Source organism: Eucyclogobius newberryi, unplaced genomic scaffold (genome assembly GCF_026437365.1).
Source record: "Eucyclogobius newberryi isolate DKJ021-1_F unplaced genomic scaffold, fEucNew1.0.hap1 SCAF_2, whole genome shotgun sequence".
Taxonomy (NCBI): Eukaryota; Metazoa; Chordata; class Actinopteri; order Gobiiformes; family Gobiidae; genus Eucyclogobius; species Eucyclogobius newberryi.
The window spans coordinates 48327467-48347950 of NW_027315834.1; the positions used below are offsets into that span (position 1 = coordinate 48327467).

Genomic DNA, 20484 nt, shown 5'->3' on the forward strand with positions numbered 1-20484 from the left:
CGGACCAGGCCCGGGTGGACCAGGCCCATGTGGTGCGCCCTTACGCAGCGGGCCGCGCACACTTCTGCACTTTACAAAGTCTCTCTCTGGACGCGTTCTGCCCGTGAATGTGCGTGGAAAAAGAACGAGTGAAAATGTTGTTAGAAGCGCAGGACGTGGAGGAAACGGAGGTGTTCGGAGCGGCGGCCGGTGAGTGTTCGAACCCCGCGCAAGAACCGGAGCTCGTCGGCCCGTTTGTGATGAAACGCACCCGGCTCCGGCTTTAAAGGCACGCACGCGGCACCGGACGCGTCTGGGGCTCGCGCGGCCTCATTAAGTCGTGTTTTAGAGCGGATTTCTGCTTAAACGCGTCTCATTTACGTGATGTCGTGAAGTAACGTGACATGGCCCGGGCCAGCGCTTCCCGTGGATTTTGTTTGTGTCGCACATTTTAATTTGAAACGTTTAATTTTGCTGCACGTTTTGTGGGATAAATGTGACGTAATGTCTTTGTATTGAACCTATTTTTACTTTTTTAAATACTTTTATGACAACAACAATCTCCAGTGTGACACGCAGCAGGTGCAAGAGCTGAACCCCAATGTTAACGGCTTTTATCAAGTATTTTAAGAGTTTTGTTCCATTAAAGAGCCTTAAAATAGGTTTGAGAAGCCGGGTTTTATTGTTTGTGAAACGGAAACGATGATTAAGCAATAATATCTCATGTTTACATGAGGTTAAGCCTGAGATAATGAGGGAATGATCTACTCTTTACAGTTGAATCTGCGCTATACCAATATTATCTGCTTAAAATACACTGTCAAACAATCGTGACCGTCCAGTGTCTCCTCCTGCTGGACAAACTGCTGCAGGTTTAAACCCGACTGAAAAGACGAATCCCGTGGTCATGGAGCAGATGTCAGCATGTTTGAGAAAAGTCATCGACATTTGCAGAGAAGAAGAAACTAGTGTAGTCCAGAGGAACAATGACACGCTGAAGGAACGTGTCCCGAGCGGGCGAGCGCGTCCCGAGCGGGCGAGCGAGCGGGCGGGCGAGCGCGTCCCGAGCGGGCGAGCGGGCGAGCGAGCGTGTCCCGAGCGGGCGAGCGGGCGAGCGAGCGTGTCCCGAGCGGGCGAGCGAGCGAGCGTGTCCCGGGCGAGCGTGTCCCGGGCGAGCGCGTCCCGAGCGGGCGAGCGTGTCGGCCGAGCGTGTCCCGAGCGGGCGAGCGAGCGTGTCCCGAGCGGGCGAGCGAGCGTGTCCCGAGCGGGCGAGCGAGCGTGTCCCGAGCGGGCGAGCGAGCGTGTCCCGAGCGGGCGAGCGAGCGTGTCCCGAGCGGGCGAGCGAGCGAGCGTGTCCCGAGCGGGCGAGCGAGCGAGCGTGTCCCGAGCGAGCGAGCGTGTCCCGGGCGGGCGAGCGAGCGTGTCCCAAGCGAGCGTGTCCCGAGCGGGCGAGCGAGCGTGTCCCAAGCGAGCGTGTCCCGAGCGGGCGAGCGAGCGTGTCCCGAGCGGGCGAGCGAGCGTGTCCCGAGCGGGCGAGCGAGCGTGTCCCGAGCGGGCGAGCGAGCGTGTCCCGAGCGGGCGAGCGAGCGTGTCCCGAGCGGGCGAGCGAGCGTGTCCCGAGCGGGCGAGCGAGCGTGTCCCGGGCGGGCGAGCGAGCGTGTCCCGAGCGGGCGAGCGAGCGTGTCCCGAGCGGGCGAGCGAGCGTGTCCCGAGCGGGCGAGCGAGCGTGTCCCGAGCGGGCGAGCGAGCGTGTCCCGAGCGGGCGAGCGAGCGTGTCCCGAGCGGGCGAGCGAGCGTGTCCCGAGCGGGCGAGCGAGCGTGTCCCGAGCGGGCGAGCGAGCGTGTCCCGAGCGGGCGAGCGAGCGAGCGTGTCCCGAGCGGGCGAGCGAGCGAGCGTGTCCCGAGCGGGCGAGCGAGCGAGCGTGTCCCGAGCGGGCGAGCGAGCGAGCGTGTCCCGAGCGGGCGAGCGAGCGTGTCCCGAGCGGGCGAGCGAGCGTGTCCCGGGCGAGCGAGCGTGTCCCAAGCGAGCGTGTCCCGAGCGGGCGAGCGAGCGTGTCCCGAGCGGGCGAGCGAGCGTGTCCCGAGCGGGCGAGCGAGCGTGTCCCGGGCGGGCGAGCGAGCGTGTCCCGGGCGGGCGAGCGAGCGTGTCCCGGGCGGGCGAGCGAGCGTGTCCCGGGCGGGCGAGCGAGCGTGTCCCGGGCGGGCGAGCGAGCGTGTCCCGGGCGGGCGAGCGAGCGTGTCCCGGGCGGGCGAGCGAGCGTGTCCCGAGCGAGCGAGCGTGTCCCGGGCGAGCGAGCGTGTCCCGGGCGAGCGAGCGTGTCCCGAGCGGGCGAGCGAGCGTGTCCCGAGCGGGCGAGCGAGCGTGTCCCGAGCGGGCGAGCGTGTCCCGAGCGGGCGGGCGAGCGTGTCCCGAGCGGGCGAGCGAGCGTGTCCCGAGCGGGCGAGCGAGCGTGTCCCGAGCGGGCGAGCGAGCGTGTCCCGAGCGGGCGAGCGAGCGTGTCCCGAGCGGGCGAGCGAGCGTGTCCCGAGCGGGCGAGCGAGCGTGTCCCGAGCGGGCGAGCGAGCGTGTCCCGAGCGGGCGAGCGAGCGTGTCCCGAGCGGGCGAGCGAGCGTGTCCCGAGCGGGCGAGCGAGCGTGTCCCGAGCGGGCGAGCGAGCGTGTCCCGAGCGGGCGAGCGAGCGTGTCCCGAGCGGGCGAGCGAGCGTGTCCCGAGCGGGCGAGCGAGCGTGTCCCGAGCGGGCAAGCGTGTCCCGGGCGGGCGCGCGTGTCGGGCGAGCGTGTCCCGAGCGTGTCCCGAGCGTGTCGGGCGAGCGTGTCCCGAGCGTGTCGGGCGAGCGTGTCCCGAGCGTGTCGGGCGAGCGTGTCCCGAGCGTGTCGGGCGAGCGTGTCCCGAGCGAGCGCGTCCAGAGCGCCCGAGCGAGCGCGTCCAGAGCGCCCGAGCGAGCGCGTCCAGAGCGCCCGAGCGAGCGCGTCCAGAGCGCCCGAGCGAGCGCGTCCAGAGCGCCCGAGCGAGCGCGTCCAGAGCGCCCGAGCGAGCGCGTCCAGAGCGCCCGAACGCGACGTGTCCCGGGCGCCCGAACGCGACGTGTCCCGGGCGCCCGAACGCGACGTGTCCCGGGCGCCCGAACGCGACGTGTCCCGGGCGCCCGAACGCAACGTGTCTTTAGCGTGTCTTGAGCGTGCCCCTAGCGTGTCTTGAGCGTGCCCCTAGCGTGTCTTGAGCGTGCCCCTAGCGTGTCTTGAGCGTGCCCCTAGCGTGTCTTGAGCGTGCCCCTAGCGTGTCTTGAGCGTGCCCCTAGCGTGTCTTGAGCGTGCCCCTAGCGTGTCTTGAGCGTGCCCCTAGCGTGTCTTGAGCGTGCCCCTAGCGTGTCTTGAGCGTGCCCCTAGCGTGTCTTGAGCGTGCCCCTAGCGTGTCTTGAGCGTGCCCCTAGCGTGTCTTGAGCGTGCCCCTAGCGTGTCTTGAGCGTGCCCCTAGCGTGTCTTGAGCGTGCCCCTAGCGTGTCTTGAGCGTGCCCCGAGCGTGTCTTGAGCGTGCCCCGAGCGTGTCTTGAGCGTGCCCCGAGCGTGTCTTGAGCGTGCCCCGAGCGTGTCTTGAGCGTGCCCCGAGCGTGTCTTGAGCGTGCCCCGAGCGTGTCTTGAGCGTGCCCCGAGCGTGTCTTGAGCGTGCCCCGAGCGTGTCTTGAGCGTACCCCGAGCGTGTCTTGAGCGTACCCCGAGCGTGTCTTGAGCGTACCCCGAGCGTGTCTTGAGCGTACCCCGAGCGTGTCTTGAGCGTACCCCGAGCGTGTCTTGAGCGTACCCCGAGCGTGTCTTGAGCGTACCCCGAGCGTGTCTTGAGCGTACCCCGAGCGTGTCTTGAGCGTACCCCGAGCGTGCTCCGGGCGTGTCTTGAGCGTGTCCCGAGCGTGTCTTGAGCGTGTCCCGAGCGTGTCTTGAGCGTGTCCCGAGCGTGTCCCGAGCGTGTCTCAAGCGTGTCCCGAGCGTGTCCCGAGCGTGTCTTGAGCGTACCCCGAGCGTGTCTTGAGCGTGTCTTGAGCGTGTCCCGAGCGTGTCTTGAGCGTGTCCCGAGCGTGTCTTGAGCGTGCCCCGAGCGTGTCTTGAGCGTGTCCCGAGCGAGCGTGTCCTGAGCGTGTCAAACCCTTGTGTGCAGCGGCGGTGCAGGTGCAGGTGGAGCCGGTCGGTCGCTGGTTTGAAGCCTTCGTCAAACGCAGGAACAGAAACGTCTCGGCCTCGTTTCAGGAGCTGGAGGAAGAGGAGGAGTCTTCAGAAGAATCAGACGATGAAGAGTTTACGCTGCAGGAGTGCGTCATCCTCCGAACACTCGACCCCAAAGAGTGGAAGGTACGACCGGGAAGGACGTGTCTTTGAAGCTTGTTTTAGTTTCAGAATAAACTTAAATCCACTGAATGAAGGTCATATTTAAAGGTGCCATAACATGCTTTTTGTCACTTTTCGTAGTCTATCCTAAGTGTATAATTGATAATAATAATAAACGTTGTCCAACACCCTTAACATAATAGTTAAGAAATATCACCCAGACCTTGGACCCCCTCACCAACCCGGAAATGCAGACGGCTTGGTTTGATATTGTCATGGAATGAGACATACACCGATGCTATTCCGTAACACATCGAGAACACAATTCAACTTAGAATATGAAACGACACAGAAACATCAGACTTTGTGTGACAAGCTTGGGTGAAGACGCGGGGTCTGATCACGCAGGCTGTGGTACGCAGCCTGCGTGATCCTCCTGCGTCTCACCCCGTTTTTTCTCATGCTGGTTGGTTTTATTAGATATTCTGGAATAGGCGGGTCACATTTCTCATTGGTCAGCCTCACATCAAGGCACTTGGTATTTTTCCGTAGAGATCAAGCCTTGGGTAAACATTACCCAAACTCCTCTGGGCTGTCACCCCCCCTAGGGTAAACATCCTTTGGCCCATCTTTACGACCCCTTCACAAATGCAGTTTGTCACACACCCGTGACGTAGTCTCAGAGCGTGTGTGCCCCGCCCACTCGTGACGTAGTCTCAGAGCGTGTGTGCCCCGCCCACTCGTGACGTAGTCTCAGAGCGTGTGTGCCCCGCCCACTCGTGACGTAGTCTCAGAGCGTGTGTGCCCCGCCCACTCGTGACGTAGTCTCAGAGCGTGTGTGCCCCGCCCAACCCGTGACGTAGTCTCAGAGCGTGTGTGCCCCGCCCAACCCGTGACGTAGTCTCAGAGCGTGTGTGCCCCGCCCAACCCGTGACGTAGTCTCTGAGCGTGTGTGCCCCGCCCAACCCGTGACGTAGTCTCTGAGCGTGTGTGCCCCACAGCTGAGTGACAAACGATAGAACTTCAGATCAACACTACTTTGAGACTAAATAAAACTCGTGTTTATTCTACAGCGTGCGCAGAACAGATATATCTCTCATTCTCTCGCTCTCTCACTCTCTCACTCTCACTGGTTTTTCAGTATCAGATAGAACTTCTCTCCGTTTTTTTTCCCGGTTGCTGCATCAACTGCCACATAAACCTTCACCATTGTGATAATAGTAAAGAGTGCGACATCATTCATGAGGTTTTGGGCCTCTTTGAGCCGTGTTTCCTCGTAAATCGAAGCAGAAAAACGAGAAGACAAGAGGCGCTGAGCCGGGGGGAAGGGGGCGGGAGGGGGGATGATGACACGGTCTTGCCACCACCGCCCGTCAGTTTGTAGATTGGAGGAAAGGAGATAGTCTGTAATATAGCTAAAAACTGCGGGAATCAATAAAAAAAACCACTCTGGACATATATGAAGCACAAATAGGAATGTAAGAAGGTTAAAAGCTCTGAAAAGTCCATTTTGCATGTTATGGGACCTTTAACCCTTCTGGGTCGGCGCCGGCGCGTGTGAAAACATGGTCGGCTTTAGGACCCTGTAGCATGAAAACCGTGCCGTTGACGTGATACGGAAGTGGAGATCCGTAACAACATCTGAGTTTTTGTTTTATTTGAATCCACCTGATAAAACCAAAGTTATGAACGTTTCAATTCCATTAAAAATGTGCGGGAAAATATGCGCTCTTTTCTGCGCGTGTTACTTTTCTTATAATAAATAAGTAATAATAATAACTTTGTCGCCTTTTGTGATAAAACGAAACGGAAAAAAACGTTAGTCTTGTGCTAACCCGGTTTAGTCCTGGTTTAGACCTGGTTTAGTCCTGGTTTAGACCTGGTTTAGTCCTGGTTTAGTCCTGGTTTAGTCCTGGTTTAGACCTGGTTTAGACCTGGTTTAGTCCTGGTTTAGTCCTGGTTTAGTCCTGGTTTAGACCTGGTTTAGTCCTGGTTTAGTCCTGGTTTAGTCCTGGTTTAGTCCTGGTTTAGACCTGGTTTAGTCCTGGTTTAGTCCTGGTTTAGTCCTGGTTTAGACCTGGTTTAGTCCTGGTTTAGACCTGGTTTAGACCTGGTTTAGACCTGGTTTAGAGCTCCTTCTGATGTGGCTCTGTGTCATTTTGGACAGAAACTGTTTTGAGAAGTAGCACAAATAGTAAAACGCCTGAGGATTTGCCTACTTGTAAATAGTGGTTTATTGCTTGTATATATCACAAGAATACTTTTATATGTTCATATTTGCACCTTGTGGTTCACTTTGAACCTTTTTAAATGCTTGGTTGAGCATGTTTGAGGGTTTTACATTGAAAAAAACATTTTTTCTAGACTGACTTTGTGTTTTCTGTGTGTGTTTAGGTCCAGTGTGTTGAAATAGTTTGTCAAAGTGAAAAACTAACTAACTGATCATATAGGTGAGGTTGTGCTGAAAAAAGATGCCCAACATTGGTCTTGTAAACATTTCTTAACGTAGTGTATCAGGGCAAAATTGAAGGTATCCAAAAACGGCCAAAAAAGCTCCGGACCCCGAAGGGTTAAGGTCATATTTAAGGTTATTAAAACAGTTATTCATGTGTTCATCGTGTCCTGACGTGTTTTGTGCCGTGTCTTGTGTGTTTCCTGCAGAACCAGGACCACTACGCCGTGCTGGGCCTCCCTCACGTCAGATACAAAGCCACTCAGAAACAGATCAAAGCTGCTCGTGAGTCGCTGCTTTTTTAATCTGTTTTATTCATCCTTTTCTTCACTGGTTCTCAAAGTCTTCACATAAACATATTTTCCCCCTTAATTGTAAACCGGTCTAAGGCCCGGGGGCTAAGCTAAGGCCCGGGGGCTAAGCTAAGGCCCGGGGGCTAAGCTAAGGCCCGGGGGCTAAGCTAAGGCCCGGGGGCTAAGCTAAGGCCCGGGGGCTAAGCTAAGGCCCGGGGGCTAAGCTGTTATCTCTATATTTAACCCTTTGTTCACCGGTGTCTTCTTCTTCGTTGGTGTTGTGGCGCAGACAAGGCCATCGTCCTGAAACATCATCCAGACAAAAGGAAAGCTGCAGGAGAACAGATCGCAGAAGGAGACAACGACTACTTCACCTGCATCACAAAAGGTCAAACACCGAACACTCACGGGACCATGTTTGTAATGACTTAAGACAGCACCCCATTTTATTAAACATGACTTAAAACAGCACCCCTTTTATAAATAATGACTTACACTTCAATGTTACCGAAAACGCACATGTATTTTATTTGGCCTTAAACAGTTTTTATTAATAATGACTTAAATATCACCCCTTTTTATAAATTATGACTTAAACTAAATAAACTAAATAAAATATTTAAGTCATTAATAAAAGGGGTGATGTTTAAGTCATGATTAATTAGGTGCTCATGCCACTCCCCCGTGCTCATGCCACTCCCCCGTGCTCATGCCACTCCCCGCACGCGGCTGCAGGTGAGCGGTAGGTGCGTTTTATGATTGACACGTGGCAGAACAAATGATTTATCCACGCCACAAGGAAATATGATTTAAAAAATTGCTGAAAAAAATCGTCCATTCCACCTTTAAGTCATGATTCATTTAAGGGGTGATGTGTAAGTCATGATTCATTTAAGGGGTGATGTGTAAGTCATGATTCATTTAAGGGGTGATGTGTAAGTCATGATTCATTTAAGGGGTGATGTGTAAGTCATGATTCATTAAGGGGTGATGTGTAAGTCATGATTCATTAAACGGGTGATTAAGTCATGATTCATTAAAGGGCTCATGTGTAAGTCATGATTCATTAAGGGGTGATGTGTAAGTCATGATTCATTAAAGGGCTCATGTGTAAGTCATGATTCATTAAACGGGTGATTAAGTCATGATTCATTAAAGGGCTCATGTGTAAGTCATGATTCATTAAACGGGTGATTAAGTCATGATTCATTAAAGGGGTGATGTTTAAGTCATGATTCATTAAAGGGGTAATGTTAAAGTGACTGTGGTTTGCCCGGGCAGCCATCGAGGTCCTGTCCGACCCGGTGAAGCGTCGGGCGTTCGACAGCGTGGACCCGACCTTCGACAACGCCGTGCCGTCGAAGGGCGATGGGAAGGACAACTTCTTCCAGGTGTTCGGACCCGTCTTCGAGAGAAACGCCCGATGGTCGTCCAAGAAACACATCCCCAAACTCGGCACGCTGGAGTCCACCTTCGAAGAAGTCGACAGTTTCTACTCTTTTTGGTAAAGTCGATAAAGACGCAACTTTTATGATCTCGCAGTGGAATAAAGCTACCGTATCCTCCGGACTATAAGTCGCATTTTTGGGAACATGGTGAATAGGTGTACGTATGCTAACGCTAACGCCTTCAGCTACATGATGTATGCTAACGCTAACACCTTCAGCTACATGACGTATGCTAACACCTTCAGCTACATGACGTATGCTAACATGCTAACACCTTCAGCTACATGACATATGCTAACATGCTAACACCTTCAGCTACATGACGTATGCTAACACCTTCAGCTACATGAGGCACAGACAAAACTGTGGTAAGTGTCTGGTATGTTAACGTAACATATGAACAGTTATTCAGATAACTATAGCATAAAGAACATGCTAACAAGTTTAATAAAGCATCAGTTTTACCCCAAATCACTAAATCCACTGAATTCTTCTTCCTCTGTGTCACTTCTAAACAACTCCACAAACTCCAGAGGAAGAGGAAGTGCAGATTCTTCTGCGTCGCTTAGAGCCTAGGGCGCCCTCTTGTGGCTGTCAGTGTGAAAATAACGAATAATATCACATAAGTCGCTCTGGAGTATAAGTCGCACCTCAGCCTAAACTATGAAAAAAGGTGCGACTTTTTGTCTTTAAAATACGGTCTAATGCACAGAAGGTCACTGGCCAAATTCTGATCATGTTCTGATTTCTGGACCTTTTTTTAAGATGATTTAAATGACATTTGAAGGACAAATTCTGAGCCGATTTTAAAAACAAATGCACAAGTCGTTTTTGCACATTCGCGATCGACACCGCGAGACGATCTTTGTCGATATCACCCGACATCTGTAGATGAAACGTCGCTGCGCTCGTCTGACCTTTTGTGTTCTCGATTTTCTTCTGCAAAGGTACAACTTTGACTCGTGGAGGGAATTCTCGTACTTGGACGAAGAGGAAAAGGAAAAGGCAGAATGGTGAGTTCAGACGGTTTTGCCAGAGCGGCGACGGCAGCGGCGGCGTCTTTAACAATGACGTTTGCGTTCCCAGTCGAGACGAGCGTCGCTGGATCGAGAAGCAGAACCGAGCGTCCCGAGCTCAGAGGAAGAAGGAGGAGATGAACCGCATTCGCACCTTAGTCGGTACGAGACCAACTGCTCTTCCTCTTTAGCTCCAGCCGCACGATTGGACGAGAGAGACGGCGAAACGATATCGTACACAGAGCGTCTTAACGTCGTCCAGAGAGAAGTTAAACACGGCGTAGAGGCTTTGCAGAGAAGTGAGATGAATGAGGCAAAGTCGTTCCCGTTCACGCTAGCTTTAGCCACGCCCCTCACATACACAGACATGGAATTACTGAACGTCTTTTATTTAGTTGCTAATATCGAGCTTAAAAAGTGTAATTCAGGTACAATTTAACTTATTTAAGGACACATTATGCAGATTTGTACTTTTTCTCCTCTTTTAATTGTATTCTAACTCGTCACAAACTCAATACTCAGAAACACGTTGAATCTTCTGCCGTTTCTAACTCAATGAATCATCATAGACTCGCTCTGAGCATTTCTCCCGTCTAAACGCGATCATTACGACTGTGTGCTGGGACCAGGAAGAGTGTCTGTTATGAACAAACTAAAGGTCCTGGAGGTTTAAAGGTCGACCTTGTAACAAACGGCGCCTTGTCTGAATGTTGTGATTGGTGATATTTGGGCGTGGTGGTTGTTTTAAGCCTTGTGTCTGTGTCGTAGATCTGGCCTACAGCTGTGACCCTAGAATAAAGAAATTCAAAGAGGAAGAAAAGGCCCGAAAAGAGTCTGAGAAAAAAGCCAAAGCCGACGCCAAGAAGAGGGAGCAAGAGGAGCGAGACAAGGTGAGAGGTACCGGAGATATTCAAACCTCTGCTGAGATGAACCTCTGCTGAGATGAACCTCTGCTGAGATGACCGACTTGTGAAAGTGTGAAACGACCTGAACTCGCCGTTACGTTGACATTCAGAGATGTTTAACCGCTTGAACGTGTGGTGTGCCTCAGGCTCGTCAGGTGGAGCTGGAGGCCGCGCGATTGGCCAAAGAGAAGGAGGAAGAGGAGGCGAGACAAACAGCACTTGTGGCCAAAAAGGAGAAGGACATCCAGAAGAAGGCCATCAAGAAGGAGAGGCAGAAGCTACGCACCAGCTGCAAGGTTCATCCACTGGACACACACACACACACGGGCGGTCACTCACTCTCACACACACTCTCACACTCACTCACTCACTCTCACACACACTCTCACACACTCACTCACTCACTCACTCTCACACACACTCTCACACTCACTCACTCACTCTCACACACACTCTCACACACTCACTCACTCACTCACTCTCACACACACACTCACTCACTCTCTCACACTCACTCTCTCACACACACACACACACACACACACTCACTCTCTCACACTCACTCACTCACTCTCTCACACACACTCACTCTCTCACACACACACACACTCACTCACTCACTACACACTCACTCACTCACTCTCTCACACACTCACTCTCACTCACACTCACTCACTCTCTCACACACACTCACTCTCTCACACACACTCACTCACTCACTCTCTCACACACACTTACTCTCACTCACTCTCTCACACACACTTACTCTCACACACTCACTCACTCACTCTCTCACACACTCACTCTCACTCACACTCACTCACTCTCTCACACACACTCACTCACTCACTCTCTCACACACACTTACTCTCACTCACTCTCTCACACACACTTACTCTCACACACTCACTCTCACACACTCTCTCACACACACTCACTCACTCACTCTCTCACACACACTTACTCTCACACACTCTCTCACTCTCTCACTCACTCACTCACTCTCACACACTCACTCACTCACACTCACTCACTCACTCTCTCACACACACTTACTCTCACTCACTCTCTCACACACACTTACTCTCACACACTCACTCTCACACACTCTCTCACACACACTCACTCACTCACTCTCTCACACACACTTACTCTCACACACTCACTCACTCTCTCACTCACTCACTCACTCACTCTCACACACTCACTCACTCACACTCACTCACACTCACTCACTCACTCACTCTCACACACACACTCACTCACTCTCACACACACACTCACTCACTCTCTCACACACACTCACTCTCTCACACACACTCACTCACTCACTCTCACACACACTCACTCACTCTCACACACACTCACTCACTCTCTCACACTCACTCACTCACTCACTCACACTCACTCACTCACTCTCTCACACACACTTACTCTCACTCACTCTCTCACACACACTTACTCTCACACACTCACTCTCACACACTCACACACTCACTCACTCACTCACTCTCACACACACTTACTCTCACTCACTCTCTCACACACACTTACTCTCACACACTCACTCACTCACTCACTCACTCTCACACACTCACTCACACTCACTCACTCTCACACACACTCACTCACACTCACTCACTCACTCACTCTCTTACACACTCACTCACACTCACTCACTCACACACTCTCTCACACACACACACTCTCTCACACACTCACTCACTCACACACTCTCACACACACACACTCACTCACTCACTCACACACTCTCACACACACACACTCACTCACTCACTCACTCACTCACTCACTCACTCTCTCACACACACTTACTCTCACACACTCACTCACTCTCTCACTCACTCACTCACTCACTCTCACACACACACTTACTCTCACACACTCACTCTCACACACTCTCTCACACACACTCACTCACTCACTCTCTCACACACACTTACTCTCACACACTCACTCACTCTCTCACACACACTTACTCTCACACACTCACTCACTCTCACTCACTCACTCACTCACTCACACTCACTCACTCACTCTCTCACACACACTTACTCTCACACACTCACTCACTCACTCTCTCACACACACTTACTCTCACACACTCACTCACTCTCTCACTCACTCACTCTCTCACACACACTTACTCTCACACACTCACTCACTCTCTCACTCACTCACTCACTCACTCTCACACACTCACTCACTCTCACTCACTCACTCACTCACTCTCACACACTCACTCACACTCACTCACTCACTCACTCACTCACTCTCACACACTCACTCACTCACTCACTCTCACACACACACTCACTCACTCTCACACACACATTCACTCACTCTCTCACACACACTCACTCTCTCACACACACTCACACTCACTCACTCTCTCACTCACTCACTCTCACTCACTCACTCACTCACTCTCACACACACACACACACACTCACTCACTCTCTTACACACTCACTCACACTCACTCACTCACTCACTCACTCACTCACTCACACACTCTCTCTCACACACACACTCACTCACACACTCACTCTCTCACACTCACACTCGGACCCTTTATTTAACTCGACACTGGGCAAAATACACCTTGTATACGTTGTGGATCTGATCTGCTTCATCCCTTCTTTTCTCTGGCTGCCACGCCCTTATTTTCTAATTCTATTCTTTATTTGTCTCGTGTTCAGACCTGGAATTACTTCGCCGAAAACGAGGCGGACGGCGTTAAAATGATGGAGGAGGTGGAGAAGCTGTGCGACCGACTCGAGCTCACCAGGTAAACGCCAACGCGCAGCAAGCGCAGTGTCGCGCGTCCAGAATGACCGGATGTTTGAAGAGTCTGAACGTGTAGAGAAAGTATAGACCTGATGTACATAAACTAATAAAGTGTTTGTCACAGTTTACAGTCGCTGAATGAAGCCTCTTTGTCACAGGTTACAGTCGCTGAATGAAGCCTCTTTGTCACAGTTTACAGTCACTGAATGAAGCCTCTTTGTCACAGGTTACAGTCGCTGAATGAAGCCTCTTTGTCACAGTTTACAGTCGCTGAATGAAGCCTCTTTGTCACAGTTTACAGTCGCTGAATGAAGCCTCTTTGTCACAGTTTACAGTCGCTGAATGAAGCCTCTTTGTCACAGTTTACAGTCGCTGAATGAAGCCTCTTTGTCACAGTTTACAGTCGCTGAATGAAGCCTCTTTGTCACAGTTTACAGTCGCTGAATGAAGCCTCTTTGTCACAGTTTACAGTCGCTGAATGAAGCCTCTTTGTCACAGTTTACAGTCACTGAATGAAGCCTCTTTGTCACAGTTTACAGTCACTGAATGAAGCCTCTTTGTCACAGTTTACAGTCACTGAATGAAGCCTCTTTGTCACAGTTTACAGTCGCTGAATGAAGCCTCTTTGTCACAGTTTACAGTCGCTGAATGAAGCCTCTTTGTCACAGTTTACAGTCGCTGAATGAAGCCTCTTTGTCACAGTTTACAGTCACTGAATGAAGCCTCTTTGTCACAGTTTACAGTCACTGAATGAAGCCTCTTTGTCACAGTTTACAGTCACTGAATGAAGCCTCTTTGTCACAGTTTACAGTCACTGAATGAAGCCTCTTTGTCACAGTTTACAGTCGCTGAATGAAGCCTCTTTGTCACAGTTTACAGTCGCTGAATGAAGCCTCTTTGTCACAGTTTACAGTCGCTGAATGAAGCCTCTTTGTCACAGTTTACAGTCGCTGAATGAAGCCTCTTTGTCACAGTTTACAGTCGCTGAATGAAGCCTCTTTGTCACAGTTTACAGTCGCTGAATGAAGCCTCTTTGTCACAGTTTACAGTCGCTGAATGAAGCCTCTTTGTCACAGTTTACAGTCGCTGAATGAAGCCTCTTTGTCACAGTTTACAGTCGCTGAATGAAGCCTCTTTGTCACAGTTTACAGTCGCTGAATGAAGCCTCTTTGTCACAGTTTACAGTCGCTGAATGAAGCCTCTTTGTCACAGTTTACAGTCGCTGAATGAAGCCTCTTTGTCACAGTTTACAGTCGCTGAATGAAGCCTCTTTGTCACAGTTTACAGTCGCTGAATGAAGCCTCTTTGTCACAGTTTACAGTCGCTGAATGAAGCCTCTTTGTCACAGTTTACAGTCGCTGAATGAAGCCTCTTTGTCACAGTTTACAGTCGCTGAATGAAGCCTCTTTGTCACAGTTTACAGTCGCTGAATGAAGCCTCTTTGTCACAGTTTACAGTCACTGAATGAAGCCTCTTTGTCACAGTTTACAGTCACTGAATGAAGCCTCTTTGTCACAGTTTACAGTCGCTGAATGAAGCCTCTTTGTCACAGTTTACAGTCGCTGAATGAAGCCTCTTTGTCACAGTTTACAGTCGCTGAATGAAGCCTCTTTGTCACAGTTTACAGTCGCTGAATGAAGCCTCTTTGTCACAGTTTACAGTCACTGAATGAAGCCTCTTTGTCACAGTTTACAGTCGCTGAATGAAGCCTCTTTGTCACAGTTTACAGTCGCTGAATGAAGCCTCTTTGTCACAGTTTACAGTCGCTGAATGAAGCCTCTTTGTCACAGTTTACAGTCACTGAATGAAGCCTCTTTGTCACAGTTTACAGTCGCTGAATGAAGCCTCTTTGTCACAGTTTACAGTCGCTGAATGAAGCCTCTTTGTCACAGTTTACAGTCGCTGAATGAAGCCTCTTTGTCACAGTTTACAGTCGCTGAATGAAGCCTCTTTGTCACAGTTTACAGTCGCTGAATGAAGCCTCTTTGTCACAGTTTACAGTCGCTGAATGAAGCCTCTTTGTCACAGTTTACAGTCGCTGAATGAAGCCTCTTTGTCACAGTTTACAGTCGCTGAATGAAGCCTCTTTGTCACAGTTTACAGTCGCTGAATGAAGCCTCTTTGTCACAGTTTACAGTCGCTGAATGAAGCCTCTTTGTCACAGTTTACAGTCGCTGAATGAAGCCCTGGCGTCCGGCTCCAAAGACGAGGGGAAAGTTGCTGTGGAGAAACAGGTACTGAACGTTTTTGGAGCCGATCGTTTAAATAAAGCTGCAAATTAAGATGATTTTTGTGGTCGACTTTTTATTGAGACTTTTTAAAAGACTTAATCAACCAAATAAATTTTAATCTGAAAAATAATATTTACAAATCTGAAATAATTTTCTTGTATTTGCATTTTGATTTCAAATGGCTCCTGTCTTTGTGATAAAAGTATTTTAGGAACGGTTTAGAGTCTTTGTTGTCCAGATAAAGATGATCAAAATATGTTTAATTATATATTTTTTCAATTTTCTTTTTTTTAATTTATTTCTGACTTTCTTTAACTCTCGTGAGGTTTTCGGGTCTGCGTGTCCTTTTAAAATGACCTTCAGTGTTGGTGCGTGGCAGGTGGAGCAGGTGAACTTGCGCCTGCAGCGGGAGCGCGAGGCCGAGGTCCAGGCGCAGCAGGCGGCTCGGGCCTCAGAGCAGGCCTCAGCGGGAGGCGGCTCCGGAGGGAAAGGCTGGAGAGAGGACGACCTGCAGCTGCTCATTAAAGCCGTCAACCTGTTTCCAGCCGGAACCAACGCCAGGTGAAGCCTCCAGAACCTTCTAGACCTTTACCCTAGAGCCACGCCTTTATTTAGTGACTCCGCCCCTTCATAATACAGCTTTGTGTGGTACGTCCGGGCCCCGATACGTGCCGCAGAGGCCCTCATGAAGCTGTCGAATAAAACCTGGCACATATCGCGGTCATATTAGGACGGGACATTCAGCAAACTGGCACATGGAGAAGTGTAGGACAGCAAATGGTGTTTCTGTCCCACACATGAACCTCTTAGGGGTCCGTCCTCTCAGGGGGTCCGTCCTCTCAGGGGGTCCGTCCTCTCAGGGGGTCCGTCCGTCCTCTCGGGGGTCCGTCCGTCCTCTCATGGGGTGGCTCATGCTGGCTGGCTGCTTTATATTGGACAAAGCCCGAAGATCTAAAATACTGTATATTTTAGTATTTTTGTCAGTATCAAACAGGTTTTTATTTTTGTTTATCCATAATTAGGCTTTAGCAGCTTTTCAATTATTTTCTGATAAGCCCATCCCCTAGGAAGAAGAAAAAACTTAGCGCCGCCGACTCTCCACCGCCACTATAAACACGGTGAGCGTATAAACTCCGCCCCCCAAGCAAAGTGTGTTATTGATGTGTCATGTATTTGGCTTCATGCTGTCACTGCCACATTACATTTTTAATAACAATTAACTTTCCTACTCTTTAATACAGCGTCTTAATTTAAAAATAAAATGGCCACAAATGGATTAAATAATATAGAAGTATCTTATTGGGCCCTCATTGTAGCTCTTTTAAGCATTATATCATTTATTAGTGAGCTCTCCATGGTAACGCTCGGGGGGGAGGGGCTTGAAACGTTGAGAAAGTCACTTTCCTCACGCCAACAACAAACAGATGTGAAGACCTCAAAAGCATTTATAGCTAAGATTACGCTCTGGAACTACCTGTCTCCTCTTCTCTCTTCCTCTCCTCCTGAGTTTGTGAGTTCCGTGGCTCCACTTTGTGAGCTGCACGGTTGGGCTGGGGCCCCTTGCTTTGCCTAAGATAAAACCTCTCACGCTGACCTGCCCCCGTCATCGACCCCCCCGCTGCCTCCGCCATCGACCCCCCCTGCTGCCTCCGCCATCGACCCCCCTGCTGCCCCCCGCTGCCTCTGCCATCGACCCCCCCCCCCTGCTGCCTCCGCCATCGACCCCCCCGCTGCCTCCGCCATCGACCCCCCCGCTGCCTCCGCCATCGACCCCCCCTGCTGCCTCCGCCATCGACCCCCCGCTGCCTCCGCCATCGACCCCCCTGCCGCCCCCCCGCTGCCTCCGCCATCGACCCCCCCGCTGCCTCCGCCATCGACCCCCTCGCTGCCTCCGCCATCGACCCCCTCGCTGCCTCCGCCGTCGACCCCCTCGCTGCCTCCGCCGTCGACCCCCTCGCTGCCTCCGCCGTCGACCCCCTCGCTGCCTCCGCCGTCGACCCCCTCGCTGCCTCCGCCATCGACCCCCCCGCTGCCTCCGCCATCGACCCCCCCCTGCTGCCTCCGCCATCGACCCCCCTGCTGCCCCCCGCTGCCTCTGCCATCGACCCCCCCCCCCCTGCTGCCTCCGCCATCGACCCCCCCGCTGCCTCCGCCATCGACCCCCCCTGCTGCCTCCGCCATCGACCCCCCGCTGCCTCCGCCATCGACCCCCCTGCCGCCCCCCCGCTGCCTCCGCCATCGACCCCCTCGCCGCCTCCGCCATCGACCCCCTCGCTGCCTCCGCCATCGACCCCCTCGCTGCCTCCGCCATCGACCCCCTCGCTGCCTCCGCCGTCGACCCCCTCGCTGCCTCCGCCGTCGACCCCCTCGCTGCCTCCGCCGTCGACCCCCTCGCTGCCTCCGCCGTCGACCCCCTCGCTGCCTCCGCCGTCGACCCCCTCGCTGCCTCCGCCGTCGACCCCCTCGCTGCCTCCGCCGTCGACCCCCTCGCTGCCTCCGCCGTCGGCGTATTGGGCACCCCTGCTCTTTCACCTGTAAACTTTCTTTCTCACGTGTTTGGGATTAAAAGGTCTTTCTTTTGCAGGTGGGAGGTCATCGCCAACTACATGAACATCCACTCGACCAGCGGCATCAAGAGAACGGCCAAAGACGTCATCAACAAAGCCAAGAACCTGCAGAGACTCGGTCAGAGCGCCATTCACACTTTAATGTGGATTATTTTACGGAGCAAAGTCTGTTCAAACATTTAAATGGGTTTTCATGTTCTTTTGTGCTGTTTTTAATCTTTGTACAGATCCAAACCAGAAAGATGAGATCAACAAAAAAGCTTTTGAGAAGTTTAAGAAGGAGCACACGTTTGTCCCGCCCACCATCGACAATGCCACGCCCTCCGAGAGATTTGAAAGTATGATTTTTAGCCATGAATTCCCAAACTTTTCTGACTTAAAGGCGCAATGGACGATTTTTCAGTGATTTGAGAAACGCAGGCGGAAGTGCTCTTGCCACTCCCCCGTGCGCATGCCACTCCCCCGTGCGCATGCCACTCCCCCGTGCGCATGCCACTCCCCCGTGCGCATGCCACTCCCCCGTGCGCATGCCACTCCCCCGTGCTCATGCCACTCCCCCGTGCGCATGCCACTCCCCCGTGCTCTTGCCACTCCCCCGTGCTCTTGCCACTCCCCCGTGCGCATGCCACTCCCCCGTGCGCATGCCACTCCCCCGTGCGCATGCCACTCCCCCGTGCGCATGCCACTCCCCCGTGCTCATGCCACTCCCCCGTGCGCATGCCACTCCCCCGTGCGCATGCCACTCCCCCGTGCGCATGCCACTCCCCCGTGCTCTTGCCACTCCCCCGTGCGCATGCCACTCCCCCGTGCGCATGCCACTCCCCCGTGCGCATGCCACTCCCCCGTGCGCATGCCACTCCCCCGTGCGCACGTCACTCCCCCGTGTGGACTGATACAACACACACGTGCGTTTGTTTATTAGCGCAACGGAGCGCATCACATCTCTCGTCTCCCGTAGATTTTCGTCTCTTCTGCGTCAGCTCGAACTGTCTTTCTCTCTTCATTTTGCCCCGTACACTGAGGGAACTATATTATGATAGATCCATGCGCTTAGGCACGCGGAAACGTAGGGACGAGCCTGACGCGGCTGCAGGTGAGCGATAGGTGTGTTTTATGATTGATACGTGGCAGGACAAATGATTTATCCACGCCACGAGGAAATATGATAAAAAAAAAATCGTCCATTCAACCTTTAAGAGTCTGTAAAGTTGCATGTTCTCTCTTTGTTCATTGTGAGAACATTTACAAATATGAGTTATTGGAATTCAATAGGTTAATTTTTAGTAATTAGTGACCGGCGTTTCTTTTCTTCAGCCACAGAGAATAATCCGGCTCCTTGGACGACGGAGGAGCAGAAGCTTCTGGAGCAGGCGCTGAAGACGTATCCCGCGAGTACGACTGAGCGCTGGGAGAAGATCGCTGCTGCTGTGCCGGGACGCAGCAAGAAGGACTGTATGAAGAGGTACAAGGTGAGACCAGTGTCCCCGCAAACCTGTGTTTGTGAGCCCCAAAATGTCCCCGCAAACCTGTGTGTGAGCTAGGGCTGGGTACCATGGCTAATTTCCTAAATTGATTCGATTTCGATTCATAACGTCCTGAATCGATTAATCACAATTCGATTCAATACAATCTGCTTTTAAATAATGAAAATGGCTCAACTGTGTTACAAAATACAAATGTACTTTATTTTTTTCTTTTCACCATAAACAGGTTTTAAGTGCAAACTTGTAAATTGGACAGTTTAAACTTCAGCTGTAACAAAACTGTCTCCAGTCTCAAAAGTGCAATTTTGAAACATAAAGTAGTTTTTGGATCTGTTTGAGGCTCAGTTCAGTGAGACCTGCATCAGCTGCAGCATCTGCACCAACCATTATCTGTAGCGTTGTCCTCACGACTGCTGGCTCTTTGCTGATCAGCCCCCCACAACATATTAGCTATATTATTAGGGAGTGTCTACAGAGCCGCGGCGCGCGGCCGAAACTGCCATGTTATTTTGTGCCGCGGTGCCTGAAACTGCTGCACTATTTGACCGCGTTTTAGCGCCGTTTTAGACCATGCTGAGTTAAGGTTAGGGTTAGCCATGAGGCTATATGACAGCGCAGTGCCGCTGTTCCTGAAACTGTTGGGCCATTTGACCGCGCCACGGCCATATTATTAGCGGTGTGGCTCGTCAGAAGTACGGGCGTAAATCTTTGCAGGCAAAAGTTGCGATGGCCTCTGTTATCTTTATGACCCGATGAGAATTGGCTGGTCATGTTAGTGATTCCCTCAGTTTCATTTGTTTTGCCCCGGACGGCTTGTTGTCGGAAGCTAACTTTAGCGTAGTGTGATACCTGGTCAAGTGGTTTCTGAGATTTGTAGTATTTCTACAATAACTGACCTCCGCTTCACAGATTTTGCAAACCACTTTGTTTTAAGTCTGAAATGGTTCCAGGCGTCAGACTTGAGTTGGGACGGCTCGCTGA

The 20484-nt window shown here is 52.2% G+C and overlaps 1 protein-coding gene across 1 annotated transcript in view; it reads left to right on the top strand.

Moving 5' to 3' along the window:
• The window catches only part of dnajc2 (DnaJ (Hsp40) homolog, subfamily C, member 2), a 20878-nt gene continuing 394 nt past the window's right edge, over positions 1-20484 (top strand). The window contains exons 1-15 of the mRNA XM_072453320.1: positions 1-189; positions 4130-4320; positions 6958-7033; positions 7331-7429; positions 8323-8545; positions 9437-9502; positions 9576-9667; positions 10274-10395; positions 10557-10706; positions 13134-13222; positions 15386-15455; positions 15832-16013; positions 18037-18137; positions 18247-18357; positions 19334-19488. Coding sequence (XP_072309421.1) covers positions 108-189; positions 4130-4320; positions 6958-7033; positions 7331-7429; positions 8323-8545; positions 9437-9502; positions 9576-9667; positions 10274-10395; positions 10557-10706; positions 13134-13222; positions 15386-15455; positions 15832-16013; positions 18037-18137; positions 18247-18357; positions 19334-19488 — 1809 coding nt within the window. The 5' untranslated portion in view covers positions 1-107. The remainder of the gene's footprint in view (positions 190-4129; positions 4321-6957; positions 7034-7330; positions 7430-8322; positions 8546-9436; positions 9503-9575; positions 9668-10273; positions 10396-10556; positions 10707-13133; positions 13223-15385; positions 15456-15831; positions 16014-18036; positions 18138-18246; positions 18358-19333; positions 19489-20484) is intronic.